General features: G+C 47.8%; 1 protein-coding gene across 3 annotated transcripts in view; it reads right to left on the bottom strand.

Moving 5' to 3' along the window:
* LRGUK (leucine rich repeats and guanylate kinase domain containing) overlaps positions 1-15,779 on the bottom strand; it is a 31,842-nt gene that overhangs the window by 2,559 nt on the left and 13,504 nt on the right. For 2 of the 3 annotated variants that reach the window (XM_087722677.1, XM_087722675.1), the window contains 10 exons: positions 14,879-14,959; positions 14,150-14,236; positions 12,981-13,087; positions 11,821-11,940; positions 11,526-11,622; positions 10,505-10,618; positions 9,337-9,538; positions 8,361-8,477; positions 7,311-7,465; positions 1,680-1,768 (listed from right to left, as the gene is read on the bottom strand). In XM_087722677.1, coding sequence (XP_087578803.1) covers positions 1,680-1,768; positions 7,311-7,465; positions 8,361-8,477; positions 9,337-9,538; positions 10,505-10,618; positions 11,526-11,622; positions 11,821-11,940; positions 12,981-13,087; positions 14,150-14,236; positions 14,879-14,959 — 1,169 coding nt within the window. Of the gene's footprint in view, positions 1-635; positions 1,339-1,679; positions 1,769-7,310; positions 7,466-8,360; positions 8,478-9,336; positions 9,539-10,504; positions 10,619-11,525; positions 11,623-11,820; positions 11,941-12,980; positions 13,088-14,149; positions 14,237-14,878; positions 14,960-15,779 lie in introns of those variants that run through there. The other variant, XM_087722676.1, reaches the window with a different exon arrangement.

The raw sequence follows: 15,779 nt of genomic DNA on the forward strand, positions 1-15,779 counted from the left end.
GTTGGGGAGGAACGTGGGGCAGTCCTGGAGTCTGGGGAAGTCTCGGTCGAGGGCTCTGTGTCGGAGGCAGGCAGTTTTTCATCCTCGCTAGGCTTCAGGAAGGGCGGAAAAAACCAGCCCCAATGAACTTCCAGTTGGCCCGTTTGGCCTGTTTTTTTGCTCTCCCCAGCCTCCAGAGGCCTTCCTGAAGCCCAAGGAGGGGGAAAATGGCCTCCCCCAGCTATCTGGAAGGCCCAAAAATCAGCTGGCTGGTGCACGCATACGCGCCGGAGCCGATGACTGGTGCGCCAGCAAATATGGCTCCGCATGCCACCTGTGGCACAGGTGCCATAGGTTCACCATTGCAGGCTTATTAGGCTTTGTGAATGGATACTTTGTAAAGCCAAGCCACTCTATTCATAAACACAGGGCAGCCAGAGACTCAGAATAAGCAGCACAATAGGCAAGCAGCAGAAACTGACAAGATTAGCCCAGACAAACAAAACACCCAGGATTTGCATTTCCCCCGCTTTTTGCCTGTAGAGCCAGCCATGACCCTGACACGACCCCATAGGAATCTGGCAACAGCCATGAAAATATGAAAGGACATCCCCCCCCCCCCCCAGAGGAACAAGCATCTCAATGACAAAGCCCCATAGAATGTATGAAAACCCACGGACTCTCAGCCCCATTTTGTCAGCCACCCCCGGAAACATGTTGCTGTAGTTTCTGGCTACCAAATAAACATTTTGGAGACCTCCTTTCCAAAATGCAGCTTGCCGTCATTTTATTTCAGCGTCTTTCTATCAGTTTGGAACTGGACCTGATGTTACTTCCAGCAAGTCCAACCCCCTGCTCAAACAGGAGACCCTATACCCATTTCAGACAAATGTGATGGAACGCTTATGGTTTCTGGTGGAAAAGCTGTTCCATCTATCCATGTATCTGTCTGTCTGTGTATCTTATGCCTTTTTCTCTCCCTCATCCATCTATACATCCATCATATCAATCCATCATATGTATCTTATTGGTCTCATAGAATCATAGAGACCTAGGGCTGGAAGGGACCTTGGAGGTCTTCTAGTCCAACCCCCTGCTCAAGCAGGAGACCCTAGACCCATTTCAGACAAATGGCTATCTAGTCTCTTCTTAAAAACCTCCAGAGATGGAGCACCCATAATTTCTGGTGGCAAGCTGTTCCACTGGTTGATTACCTTCACAGGAAAGTTCTTCTAATGGTGATAATTAAAATTAACAGTAATAAACCCATGTGTTTTGTTAGGGGAGACATGATAGCAGTCTTCTAATATCTCAGGGGTTGCCACAATGAAGAAGGAGTCAAGCTATTCTCCAAGGCACCTGAGGGCAGAACAGGAAGCAATGGATGGAAACTAATCAAGGAGAGAAGCAACTTAGAACTGAGGAAGAATTTCCTGACAGTCAGAACAAATAATTAGTGGAACAGAAATTGCCTCCAGAAGTTGTGAATGCCCCAACACTGGAAGTCTTTAAGAAGATGTTGGATAGCCATTTGTATAAGGTTTCCTGCCTATGCAGGGGGTTGGACTAGAAGACCTCCAAGGTCCCTTCCAGCTCTGCTATTGTATTGTATTGTATTGTTTCCTGATTTCTCCCCCTCCCCTCTTTGGAGCAAACCATTCTCAATCTTTTTTGGGGGGGGGGATGTCATCCATTTTTACCTCTCAAACAGCCGGGAGTAGGAGGAGATGGTTTTGCCCGTCAGGCCCTGCTTGGCCAGACGCTGCCTTCGATGGAGGGATGCTTCTTCCTGGAGATGGAACACAATCAGCCCTCTTAGTGTGGGGTTCAGCACAAGGTTTGGCCACAGATCATTATCCGGGGGACATACAGCAAGTTCTTCAACCAGTTAACCTTGTCAAAGTTAGGGCATCCATGAGGTCACTTCTCCCCCTGGGGGGTGGTGGGGGTGGCAGGCACTGGTGGTCTGATAGACCAGTGTTTCTCAACCTTGGCAACTTGAAGATGTCTGGACTTCAACTCCCAGAATTCCCCAGCCAGCGAATGCTGGCTGGGGAATTCTGGGAGTTGAAGTCCAGACATCTTCAAGTTGCCAAGGTTGAGAAACACTGTGATAGACACACCAATGGCAGATGAAGGTTGGGAAGAAGGAACCCATGGAAGAAAAGGTCTTGGTGGAAAGTTCATGGGACTTCTTCTTCAAAGCCCCTGCGTGAAGGCATCTCCCTGCCTTCATTGGTTGGAGGTGAACTTGGGAAATGGAGCGTGACCCAATTTCTGTGACCAGTAAGGGGAGCGTTTCCCAATCTTGAAAACTTTAAGATGGGTGGACTTCCAGGATTCTGAGCGTGGAGATTCTCCCCACCTTAAAGATCGATAGCTAGGGAATTCTGGGAGTTGGAAGTCCACCCATCTCAAACCTTGCTGGTGTCAACTCCTAAAGTTGCCATATCGAGAGAAGGGCGGGAGGGGACGCATTCCACACATGCTTTCGGCTGAAGTTGGATCTCAGATTACTGCAGGCGGCTTGGGAGGGGTGCACCTCATTGGGAAATGTGATTTATGACACAGACTGAGGGGAGGGAAGGAACAGGGGTAAAGTTCAGCTATAACCCAAGCAAAGCTCAGTTCTGACTGCGGAAAGGCCTTGCCTAACGGTGCTCCTAATAAATGACTAGTTTTGTATTGAAACTTGGCTTGATACTCATGAATCAATTAGGGCATTTCTAGGAAACCTGACAGCTGGCTGGAGAATTCTGGGAGTTGTAGTCCACCCATCCTAAACCATACTGGCTGGGGAATTCTGGGAATCAAAGTCCACCCCTCTCAAAGCATGCTGGATGGGGAATTCTGGGAGTTGACGTTCACCCATTTTAAAGTTGCCAAGGTTTAGAAACCTGGCAATACGCCATGCTGTCCTCCCCATCAACAATGTATATGTGAACCTCTTGAGAAAACCAGGAGCTGAAGAATCCCAGATGGTGAACAATTATCCAGGATAAAAGGAAGGAAGGAAGGAACTGTGGGCAACATACATTTCCATATCCCTCACCCCTAAATTTCACTCAGACAATAACTCAATAAGTATACGAGGCAAATTATAAAAATAGTTGACCAGTTTTGAGCTAGTACTGTCTACTCTACCTTAGCAGAATTTAATGCATCTTAGGTGCAATGGCTAACTGCATTTCCTTCTTGGAAACAGAATAACAGAGTTGGAAGGGTCCTTGGAGGTCTTCTAGACCAACCCCCTGCTCAGGCAGGAAGACCTATACTGTTTCAGACAAATGATTGTCCAGTCTCTTTTAAAAACTTCCAGTGTTGAAGCACCCATAACCTCTGGTTGGCAAGCTGTTAATTAATTAATTTTAATTAATTCTTCTATCAGGAAATTTCTTAATTTCTAGGTTGCTTCTCTTCTTGATTAGTTTCCATCCGTTGCTTCTTGTTCTGCCTTCGGGTGCTTTGGAGAACAGATTGACCCCATCTTCTTGTGGGGGGCCCACAAATATTGGAAGCCTTCTATTATAGCACCCCTTCTGTTCACTAGATTAGACCTACCCAGTTCCTGCAACCGTTCTTCGTATGTTTGAGCCTCCAGTCCCCTAATCCTCTTTGTTGCTCTTCTCTGAACTCTTTCTAGAGTCTCCACATCTTTTTGTATTGAGGTGACCAATTGTGGATTCCAAGTGTGGCCTTACCAAGGCCTTGTAAATTGGTATTACTGGTGCTCACTGTTTGGTTCTGTTGTTTTTCTCAAACCTGTCCATCCAACCTAGCCTCTAAACCAGTGTTTCTCAACCTTGGCCACTTGAAGATGTCTGGACTTCAACTCCCAGAATTCCCCAGCCAGCATTCGCTGGCTGGGGAATACTGGGAGTTGAAGTCCGGACATCTTCAAGTGGCCAAGGTTGAGAAACACAGCTCTAAACTTCCCCCTGGGCATGGTGGTCTAAGAGTGGTCTGCTGCCTCCTTCTTGAAGGCTTGAAGGATCCAATGGGAGAAACTGAGGCAGGATGCTTCCCATTGGGCCACCTACCTCTCTCCAGAAAGAAAGCCTTTTGCTGATTGGTTGATAGCGGATTAGTTTGCGACTCCTCTTCTCCATCTGGGGGGAGGGGGGGGCAGCGCCAGATATGGGAGGATGGACCCTGGCTGTCCTTAGCAAGGAAAGAACCTCCAGGGATGAAATTCCCCATTGTGACACCATCACTCTAGAACATTCTCCCACCTTCTCCCTCTGGCCTTTGGTGGTGGGATGTCTCCTCTTGCTTCTCGATCAGAATAGAGCTGGAAGGGACCGTGGGGGTCTTCTAGTCCAACCCCCTGCTCAAGCAGGAGACCCTCTACCACAGTGGTTCCCAAACTTGGCAACTTTAAGACTTGTGGACTTCAACTTCCAGAATTCTCCAGCCAGCAGAGCTGGCTGGAGAATTCTGGGAGTTGAAGTCCACAAGTCTTAAAGTTGCCAAGTTTGGGAACCACTGCTCTACCACTTCAGACAGGTGGCTGTCCAGTCTCTTCTTAAAAACCTCCAGGGATGGAGTGCCAACACCTTCCACTGGTTGATTTTTAGAAAGCTTATTTCCAAGTTGCTTCTTTCCTTGATTAGCTTCCATCCATTGCTTCTTGTCCTGCCCTCAGGTGCCTTGGAGAATATGTTGATCCCCTCTTCTTTGGGGCAGCCCCTCAAATAAAATAGAATAGCAGAGTTGGAAGGGACCTTGGAGGTCTTCTGGTCCAACCCCCTGCTTAGGCAGGAAACCCTACACCACTTCAGACAAACGGTTATCCAACAGCTTCTTAACAACCTCCAGTGTTGGAACATTTACAACTTCTGGAGGCAACTTCTGTTCCACTGATTAATTGTTCTCACTGTCGGGAAATTTCTCCTTAGTTCTAAGTTGCTTCTCTCCTTGATTAGTTTCCACCCATTGCTTCTTGTTTTGTCCTCAGGTGCCTTGGAGAATCCCTCCTTCCTTCCCTCCCTCCCTCCCTCTCTCGCTCCTTCCTTCCTTCCTTCCTTCCTTCTATAGAATAAAATAGAATAGAATAACAGAGTTGGAAGGGACCTTGGAGGTCTTCTAGTCCAACCCCCTGCCTAGAAAGGAAACCCTATACTGTTTCAGACAAATGGCTATCCAACATCTTCTTAAAGACTTCCAGTGTTGGGGCATTCACAACTTCTGGAGGCAACTTCTGTTCCACTGATTAATTGTTCTCACTGTCAGGAAATTTCTCCTCAGTTCTAAGTTGCTTCTCTCCTTGATTAGTTTCCACCCATTGCTTCTTGTCCTGCCCTCAGGTGCCTTGGAGAATAGCTTGACTCCCTCTTCTTTGGGGCAACCCCTGAGATATTGGAAGACTGCTATCATGTCTCCCCTGGTCCTTCTCTCCATTAAACTGGACCTACCCAATTCCATCCTTTCCTGTGACTTGGTATCCTTGAACGGGAGACCTTGAGGATCTGGTCATGTTGACACTTTTCTCCAGTAGTAGCCTGGGATCAAAGGTCCTTCTCACGATGGGCAAGAGAAGACAATCAACCTTCTGAACTGAAGACGTGGCCAAGCGCCAGGAAAATCAGGAGATCCATGCAGTTCAAACAAGTCTGAAGATTTACTGCAAGCTTAAGCACTCTACAAGAATCTGAGCTACTAACAGTCAAGGGAAATGAGCGGGAGATAAGAAAGGCATTCAAGGTGGGCTGGGCCTGGATCTCTTGTGGGTGGGAAGGGTTAGGGTTACGATGCGTTGGATTCCTCCCTCGGGCTCAGCCTGGTCATCTCCTACAGACGTTTCTTGGATGAGAAGCTAAATGTGTCAGACCTGCCACAACTTGGTCCTTTAGGGAAGGGAGACCCTCAACTCCCATTTTTAGTGAAAGGTATACTTTACTAGATGGGACGCGGTGGCTCAGTGGCTAAGGCGCTGAGCTTGTCAATCAGAAAGGTTGGCAGTTTGGCGGTTTGAATCCCTAGTGCCGCGTAACAGAGTGAGCTCCCATTACTTGTCCCAGCTTCTGGCAACCTAGCAGTTCGAAAGCAGGTAAAAAATGCAAGTAGATAAATAGGAACCATCTTTGGTGGGAAGGGAACAGTGTTCCGTGCGTCTTCGGCGTTTAGTCATGCCAGCCACATGATCACGGAGACTTCTTCGGACAGTGCTGACTCTTCGGGTTTGAAACGGAGATGAGCACCGCCCCCTAGAGTCGGGAACGACTAGCACGTATGTGCGAGGAGAACCTTTACCTTATACTTTACTAAAAGTCAAGAGGTATACAATATAGCAAAGCCAGAACTGAAGTTCACACACCAAACTCTGCCAGTTAACTTTCCCCATCTGTTTCCTCCCCAGTATCTCCCCCTTGCTGGTCTCTTATTGTCCAATCGTACTTGAATAAATCGTTTTGGGAAATGTCTCTTCAAGGGCAGACTGGGTGGCCTGCCATTCCCAGCGCTTTGACCTTGGGATAGTGTCTCCAAAAGGTATGATGAGTAGTCAGCCTTCCCCTCTCCCAACTGGCTCCCTCCACCCATGCTGCATTGCAGACTGGCAGTTAGCAACTGCGAAGCTCAAGCCTATGAGGGCAATTCTGACAAAGAACTTTCTTTTTTCGAAGGAAAAAAACCCAAGAATGTCCAGTTGCCTTTTGGGAAAAGCACCTTTGTTGTGGCCTGTTGGCTACCAGCCCCTCCAGCAGCCAAATCGGAGGAGGAGGCGGCGTGGGAGAGGGTCAGGATCAAGTCAACCTGAAAGCTCCGAGGGGGAAGAAGGAGTGGAGCTGGCAGAGAGAGAAAGAGACAGAGGCGGAGCCTGGGCCGTCCGTCAGCCCTTAGATAGAGAGTCAACAGCCCCCAGGTCTGGAGGTGGCTGATGAGGAAGAGGAGGAACAGCTGGGTCCAGTGCCTGATGCACGGATGCACAGAAGGCAGAGGAGAGGAGAGAAGTGGAAATCTATGGGCCGGTCCTTGGGACGGAAGATCCCTGAGTGCCTGATGTGTGGATGTACAGAAGGCAGAGGAGAGGAGAGCAGTGGAAATCTATGGGCTGGTCCTTGGGACGGAAGATCCCTGAGTGTCTGACGTGCAGATGCACAGAAGGCAGAGGAGAGGAGAGCAGTGGAAATCTATGGGCCGGTCCTTGGGACGGAAGATCCCTGAGTGCCTGACGTGTGGATGTACAGAAGGCAGAGGAGAGGAGAGCAGTGGAAATCTATGGGCCGGTCCTTGGGACGGAAGATCCCTGAGTGCCTGACGTGTGGATGTACAGAAGGCAGAGGAGAGGAGAGCAGTGGAAGCTCAAAACGTGTTCCTGGTCTTTTACTTACCACCCGAGTCTTCTGCAATGAAAGCTGGGCTGATATCTTGGCGGAGTAATTTTTGGCGGAAGAATCCATAAATTCGTTGGGAGTGGGTGAGGGGGCAACGCCGTCGGTCCCCAGGACGTTTACTTTCAGAACTGCAGGCGACTCCTTGCTGGGGGCTGAAAAAAAACAGCAGTTAATCGGTGGAACGGCTCTGCCGTCAGAAATCGTGGGTGCTTCATCCCCAGAGGTTTTCAAGAAGAGATTGGACAGCTATTTTCTGGCATGGTATAGGGCGAACCTACTGCATGCATGCCAGAGGTGGCACGGAGGGCCCTCTATGTGGCCACACACGTCATTACCAGCTGCTCTTCTGGTTTCTGGCATGTTGGTCTTTGAGAGCGCCAGAGGGCTGAAAATGGCCTGTAAAATGGCCATTTTGGGGGCATTTTTGGCTTGCTGTTTAGCCATTTTCTGGCTGTTTTCCAGGCTGTTTTCAGTCATTTTTTTCATGCTAAAAATGGCCGGAAAACAGCCCAGAAAACGGCCTGGAAAATGGCCACAAAACCAGGCAAAAATGATCAAAAATCACGTCACTTTTCCGGCCATTTTCAGGTCATTTTTTGGGACAAAAATGGCCTGAAAACGGCCCATAAAACATCAATAAACAGGCCTGCGTGTGCCGGCTAGCTGGTCTACGGGGCTTTCTAATTCCACCCCTTTCTAATGTCTGTCCCAGAACACAAATTCTCGTATTTTCATCACATTTTTCCATTATATCCAGCCGTTCATATCCCTTTCCCAATTCAACATCTTAATGCAAAGGTTCATATTAAAGAGCCACCCTCCAAGGTTTTAATAAATAAATTGTTACGGTAATGATGATTTAATAGCTGACCAGCTGCTGTAAGGATGCAAACGGAGATGATGAAATGAGAATGAGTCAGCAGGGTTACTGTCACTTTAAGAAGCTGTATATATAAGGGAGGCTCCAGGCACCAAGTTTCCTTTCCCAATGAGACTTTCTCCTTCCAAGGAATTGTGGGAGTTGTAGGATTCAGCCGTGTTTAATACCTGAAACGTGTTTGCGGTCGGCTGCAGGAACCGAGGCTGTGGATTCAGAAGGCTGCCCCAGCCCCAGGAACTCTTCCAGAAGGCTGCTAAGTTTGGAGAAGGCTTCGTCGTAATCATCTAGAGGGTTTTTTGGGAGAAGAAGAGAAGCGCTTTGGTCAAGGCTGGGAGAAGATGCAGCCGCTGGCAGCCCAGATCATTCTTGTAATCTGGCATCTAAGTACTGTGTTTTCCCCAAAATAAGACTGGGTCTTATATTCATTTTTGTTATTTTGGGGGAAATACAGTACGAAATGCCTGCCGACGATCTAAACTGGGTCTTATTTTTTGGGGGGGAGAGGTCTTATATTACGAGCATCCTGAAAAATCATTCTAGGGCTTATTTTCCAGTTGGGTCTTATTTTGGGGGAAAACAAGGTAGGCTTTAACTTACGACCACTTGTTTAGTGACTGTTCAGTTATAACGGCGCTGAAAAAAAGTAACTTACGGCCAGTTTTTGTGGTCCCTGGCAAATGGCATGGGAGGACTTCAACTCCCAGAATGCTGGCTGGGGAATTCTGGTAGTTGAAGTCCACCCATCTTAAAACATGCTGTCCAGGGAGTTCTGGGAGTTGAATTCCCACCCATCACAAATCATGCTAGCAGGGAAATTCTGGGAATTGAAGTCCACCTATCATAAATCATGCTGGCTGGGGAATTCTGGGAGTTGAAATCCACCCATCTTAAAACATGCTGCCCAGGGAGTTCTGGGAATTGAAGTCCACCCATCATAAATCATGCTGGCTGGGGAATTCTGGGAGTTGGCCCCTGCCTCTTCAAGTTATCAAAGTTGAGAAAGAGCCACAGTGGAGTTGTGGGTTAAGGGCCTGTTAACTGTGCAACCCGAGGTCCACTTCCATTTGCTTCCAATGGATATTTCATTGTGATCCTTCTGGTTAGGGTTAGCTTTAAACCTAGTTTATAAAGTAACAGACTGACCTACATTGATGACAGCATCGAAGAAGCCTGGGCAATCCTGATTCACTCTGGTGTACATGTCCACCGTACGGAGAGCTTCCTCGATCTCCGGTCTGCCGAACAAGCCCATCCTTCGGAGGTGACCCCCATATTTCTCTTTGTTCACTGGAATCAGTAGGATGTATCGTGGCTTGAAGTAGGAATTCTTCAAACTTCTGACACCCTTTGAGAGAGAGAGAGTTGCCTCTTGAAAAAGCACTTTTGGTACAACTATCTTCAATTTTCATAATATTTTTATTTCCATTTCATTCTATACAATCACATGTTTACTGTGCATAACCGGGGCATATAACATTGAGTAACAGACACAGCCCTCGCTTATATAGAAAATGCCCCCTACAATACAAAACCGAGTATACCGCCTTGGCCCACCATACACCCTCTTTCAACCCCCTCCAACTTTCATTCTTCCTTCTCACATACCCCTCTACACCTACTTCCCCTCCCCCTCTATCTAACCCTAACCCTATCACTCCCTCTCTTAATCCATTCCCTTCCTTCCCTCTCCTCCTCCTCACTCTCACACTCTCCACCCTCCTTCTTCTTTCACTCAGCTCCTCCCTTCGGTATACTTCTATTACCTTCCAATATATTCGGTTTGTTCTGTTTTAACACTAACATTAAAAAGCCACAGTATACAGGTGCAGTCATATACTTTAGAATTTAACACTTATTATATTTCCCCCCTCCCCCTCCCCCTAGATCCCCACCTCCCTTCCCTCCCCCTGACTTCCCAGAGCCCGTACACGGTATAACTTTTTGACAATCACAGTCTAAAATATCTCTACATTGAACTCAGCTTCTTACTGTTACCCAACAGTAAGCCTGCTTGTCGGGGGAATTCTGGGAGTTGAAGTCCACTTATCTCAAAGTTGCTAAGGTTGAGAAGCACTGGTTTAAGATAGGTTCACGGGAGTCTGCTGACTCTTTCAGCCCCTCTGCCCTCTTTCCCCCACAATTCTCTTCCCTCCTTCCGCCACAGGAGTCTTACCTTCCGCCTCTCCGTTCTCTGGATTCTTCTCCAGACCTTCCTGCTTCCATTGAACCAGACCACAGTTTAAACCCAAGTGCATAAACCCCCGCCGCCCTGAAAATGCTTCGGCCGCCAGGCCAGGGGGGGGCTTCCTACCTCTATGTCTAAATGCACGCAGGTGGCCAGCCCCTCCCTAGCGATGGTTTCAATGATCTCTCGGCTCAGCCCATAGTAGAAGTCGTTATATTTGAAAGTGACGATGAATTTCCCCTGGAATGAGAAGAAAACAAACAAACAAACAACAAAAATGGACGCCCGGGTGAAGCAAATAGCAAAGGACGAGCATTCGGAATGAGCCCTGCCTAGAAGGGAGCAGGGTCTGCGCAATCCCTTCTAGCACTGATGATGTGACCTGGGTCTGTCATAAAACGTGTCCAAGAAAACAACCGAGTTCAGAGAGACCCAAGGGGCCCATCGTCCCCGTTTCCTGTCCTATTCTCTTCTATCAGCTTTGTTGTACCAAACTTTCCCATCAGCTGAGATTACAAGACACCTCTTCGAATCCTCCAATTGTTACCAACCTACGACAACGCAGGCGGCAGAGGGACACACGAGAGAGCAAACTTTCTAGATTCCTTCAACCTCTGAAGGCCCAAATGCCCCATCCTTCTGTCCATCCCGAGTGGGACCTGGTGTCAGGCCTGCAGCCATCTTTTTTGGGGGGTCTTTGGCCTGCCACGCTTTCTATTATTTTGCTATGAATTTTCTATGGTGGGAAAATGGGGGGAGGGGGGGGTTGTAAGGAGTTAGATGCTACGTAGCCATAACAACATTCTTTCTAGAAAGCCAAGGTCATCCTTTGTCTTTGCACCTCTGCACCTGACCGGAACTGGATGGGTGGAACTGCCAGCATGGCAGGGGGAGATTGGACCATGGGATGGACTTGTGGGGGGGCAAGATCTTGAACTTTTAACTGGGTGGGGAAAACCAGGAAGCTTTCAAATTCGGATTTTCCCAGATGTGCCAACATGGCTGTCTTCATCAATTGGGACTTTGAGGAATACTTTGCCTTGGACTCTGATTTACATTTGGGTGCTATTTGGAACCCTGACACCTGGGCTGGGACCTGCAGATAACTTCGTTTGTTACTCTGCAAAAGACTGATTCCCTCCCTTACCGTGATCACCATCTTGTCAAATTCCTCCTGAGATATGTAATAGTAGTCTAATCTGTTCTCTTCTCCGAAATAAGGATTCCTGGTGGTATGGCAGGGGCTGAGAAGGAAGCAAAGCAGAAAGAGAAGGAGCTGTTAACCTCCCTCTTTCAATCCAACACGGTGGGCAATGAGAAAACCAGATCCGTTAGAAAAGACTGCAGCGTATACACCCCTTTCTACTAATTCCCCCCCCTTCCTCGAGAACGTTCTGCCTCCCCCAACTCCTCAAAGGTTCCCAAACGCGTAGGGCTCCTACCTGTATCTGAAATAGTTGTTGAACTTCCGACAAAGCCTGTGGCAGAGTTCTCGCTTCCAGCAAGCCAACGGCCCAGTCAAGACCAACATGGGGTAGGGCGCATCGAGGCTGGGCAGGGTGCTGTAGGAGGGGGAGAGATGTAGAACCTTCATGAGGTTCCTCAGCTGGGCAAAGAAGGACGCTGGACAACAAAACCCCTGTGTGAGTATTTTTAGTATTTTTTTTTTAATTAAGATTTATAGGCCGCCCTTTTCCCTGAGGGGACTCAGGGCGGCTTACAATCATTAGGGAGGGGGTGCAATTCAAAATAAACAATATGTGAACAAAATAAAGTAATAAAAACACAACTTGCATTCAACATTCAACACTCGGGTGGGGCAAATTAGAAGCTTATCCCCAGGCCTGTTGGGAGAGCCAGGTCTTGAGGGCTGCGCGGAAGGCCTGGACGGTGGTGAGGGTGCGTATCTCGACGGGGAGATCGTTCCACAGGGTCGGAGCTGCAACAGAAAAGGCTCTCCTCCGTGTAGTCGCCAGTCGGCACTGACTGGCGGATGGGATTCGGAGGAGGCCCAGTCTGTGCGATCTTATCGGTCGGAGGGAGGTAATCGGCAGAAGGTGGTCTCTCAAGTACTCAGATCCACTACCATGAAGGGCTTTAAAGATGGTCAATAGCACCCTGAAGCGCACCCGGAGATCAACAGGTAGCCAGTGCAGCTCGCGGAGGATGGGTGTTATGTGGGCGAACCGCGGTGCGCCCACTATCACTCGCGCGGCCGCATTCTGAACTAACTGCAGTCGCCGGATGCACTTCAAGGGCAGCCCCATGTAGAGCACATTGCAGTATTCTCATTATTGTAACAGATGAACTTCCGTTGGGCGGCGTAGTAGACCATGGACCGATGTGATTTTACGTCATGTAACCAGGGTCTTCTTTCAAAATTAAAAGAGCGGGTTAAAAACCAAAAAAACTTTTAAAACTTCAAACAGTCAAAGCCTTCCAAAGTCCTAAAGGATTTTCTAAGAATAAACCGGAATTTCCAGATTTCCAGTTTTGAAAGAGGAGGAGATGAGAGGAAAGGCTGTAGAAGCCTACTTCGTGTGAAGAAGAAGAGGAGGAGGAGGAGGAGGAGGAGGAGGAGGAGGAGGAGGGGGGGGGTCACCTGTTGAAGATGTGTTGGGGTTGCATCATGCTGTACATGATGTGAGTCATGTGGTCCTGAGCAGCCACCACTTCTTGAGGGGGGTCGTACTTGTTCACAGCGGCGACCTGATCCCCGTGAGGAAAAGGGAAAATGTAGGTCAATTATGCATACAGGGTAGTCCTCAAGTCACAAGGTGGTGCAGTGGTTAGAATGCAGCAGTGCAGGCTAACTTCTGCCGACTGCCAGCAGTTCGATGCTGACCGGATCAAGGTTGACTCAGCCTTCCATCCTTCCAAGGTGGGTAAAATGAGGACCCAGAATGTTGGGGGCAAGAGAGGCTGACTCTGTAAACAGCTTAGAGTGGGCTGTAAAAGCACTACAAAGCGGTATATAAGTCTAAGTGCTATTGGTAAGTACTAAGGAAGGGAGAAAGAGGAAGGAAGGGAGGGAAGAAGGAAGGAAGGAAGGAAGGAAGGAAGGAAGGAAGGAAGGAAGGAAGGAAGGAAGGAAGGAAGGAAGGAAGGAAGGAAGGGCCATGGTGGTATAGGGGTGAGACTGCAGTATTGCAGGCTAATTCTGCCCACTGCTATCAGTTCGATCCTGACTGGTTCAAGATTGACTCACCCATCATTCTGAGGTGGGTAAAATGAGGACCCCGATTGTTGGGGGCAAGAGAGGCTGACTCTATAAACAGCTTAAAGAGGGCTGTAAAAGCATTGTGAAGTGCTATATAAGTCTAAGTGCTATTGGTAAGTACTAAGGAAGGGAGAAAGAGGAAGGGAAGGAAGAAGGAAGGAAGGAAGGAAGGAAGGAAGGAAGGAAGGAAGGAAGGAAGGAAGGGCCATGATGGTACAGTGGTGAGACTGCAGTATTGCAGGCTTTCTGCCCACTGCTATCAGTTCGATCCTGACTGGTTCAAGGTTGACTCACCCGTCATTCTGAGGTGGGCAAAATGAGGAGCCTGATTGTTGGGGAGCGAGAGGCTGACTCTATATACCACTTACAGAGAGCTGTAAAAGCACTGTAAAGCAGTATATAAGTCAAGGTGCTATTGCTATTGTTATCTATCATCTATCTGTGATGGCGCAGAGGTTAGAACGCAGTATTGCAGGCTTAACTCTGCCAGCGGTTCGATTCTGACCAGCTCAAGGTTCAGCCTTCCATCTTTCTGAGGTGGGGGCATTTACCTTTTCCTCCACGGAGATCTTCTTGTGATCCAGTTCGGTCAGACGGAGCAGCATAAAAATCACCAGGAGCCAATAATCTTCTTGCTCCTGAGGAAAAGGCAGAGATGGGTTCGATTTCAGGCTAACAGAAGAAAAGTTATTTCATCAGATGATCCTCGCGTAGTTTGGGAAATAGAGAAGGAAGAAACGCTCAGAAATAAGAGGGTACAGGGAGTCTCTGACTTATAACAGTTCGCGTCATAAATGCGAATCAGTTGCCAAGCATCTGAATGTTAAGTCACGTGACCGTGAGGATGCTGCAACGGTTGTAAGTGTGAGAAATGGCCCTATGCTCCTTTTTTTCAGTGTCGTTGAAACTTTGGTCACTAAGCGAAATGTTGTAAGTCGAGGACGACCTGTAAAAAATCTAAGTGCCATTGCTATCTCACAATCCAAAGCACTATCTGCTTTCTCTCCAGTTTCTCTTGGCAGACGCTACCTCCAATCATTTCCTGTCCCTTAATCGTCCTACTAAATGACATTAGAGCAGTGTTTCTCAACCTTGGTGACTTGAAGTCTTGTGGACTTCAGCTCCCAGAATTCCCCAGCCAGCTATGCTGGCTGGGGGATTCTGGGAGTTGAAGTCCACAGGACTTCAAGTCGCCAAGGTTGAGAAACACTGCATTAGAGTAATAAAAATTTGCCATGTCCCAATATTTCATTGATGGTTTGACTCTCCCCCCTCCTCACCTGAACGGGATTCTTCAACAGGTTAAACACTCTCAGCAGAGGCAGAGATTCAATATATTCCAGCTCGCTCAGTTCAGACACCTGTGGACGAGAGGAAGAATGGAATGGGTGAAAGGAAAAGAGGGAGGAGGAGGAGGCTTCAAAATCCTGGAGGGATAGGAGGGATGCAGCAGCCCCATCAAACAGCAGGCGGCATGTAAAACTTTCCGCATCTCCCTTGCGCAGGAAGGAAACAGAAAAGAAAAGAAAAAAGAACCAAGAAACTCAGGTTTCTAACCCTCATGGCTTTTGAGCTTCCCCCAAGAGAGGCCCTCCAGATGTGGAGGCTGCTGGATGAGTGTCCTGGGCATCGTAATCCTGAAATATCTCGGGTTGGGAGAAGGTTGCTCTGAAGTTATGTTTGAAATTATACCGGAAAGGCTTATGACATTCCAGAGGCCCAAATAGGGAAGGTTGGAGATTTTTAGTAGCTGAGGATGGGGTTTTGTGTGTGTGTGTGTGTGCGTGTGTGTGTGTGTGTGTGTGTAGCTAGCTAGCTAGCTACCTAGCTAGCTATAGATAGAGATAGACATACATACATAATAAAGACGTTAAATGTGATGATCAGACATGATAAACAGACAAAAGATAAACAGACATGATACATAGAGACAGACAGGCATTAGAGATAGATAGATAGATGATAGATAGATAGATAGATAGATAGATAGAGTGATAGAGTGATAGAGTGATAACTATAGATAAAAAGATATATAGATATAGATAGACAGAATAATATAGAACTAAAGATAAATGATAGATCGATAGATAGACATACAGAGAGTGATAGATAGAACTAAATAGAGATAAGAGATATAGATAAGAAAGAATGATAGATAGAACTAGATAGATAAAAAGATAG

This window comes from Thamnophis sirtalis, unplaced genomic scaffold (genome assembly GCF_051295495.1).
Source record: "Thamnophis sirtalis isolate CommonGarterSnake01/CBP01778 unplaced genomic scaffold, rThaSir2_p1.2 scaffold_9, whole genome shotgun sequence".
Lineage (NCBI taxonomy): Eukaryota > Metazoa > Chordata > Lepidosauria > Squamata > Natricidae > Thamnophis > Thamnophis sirtalis.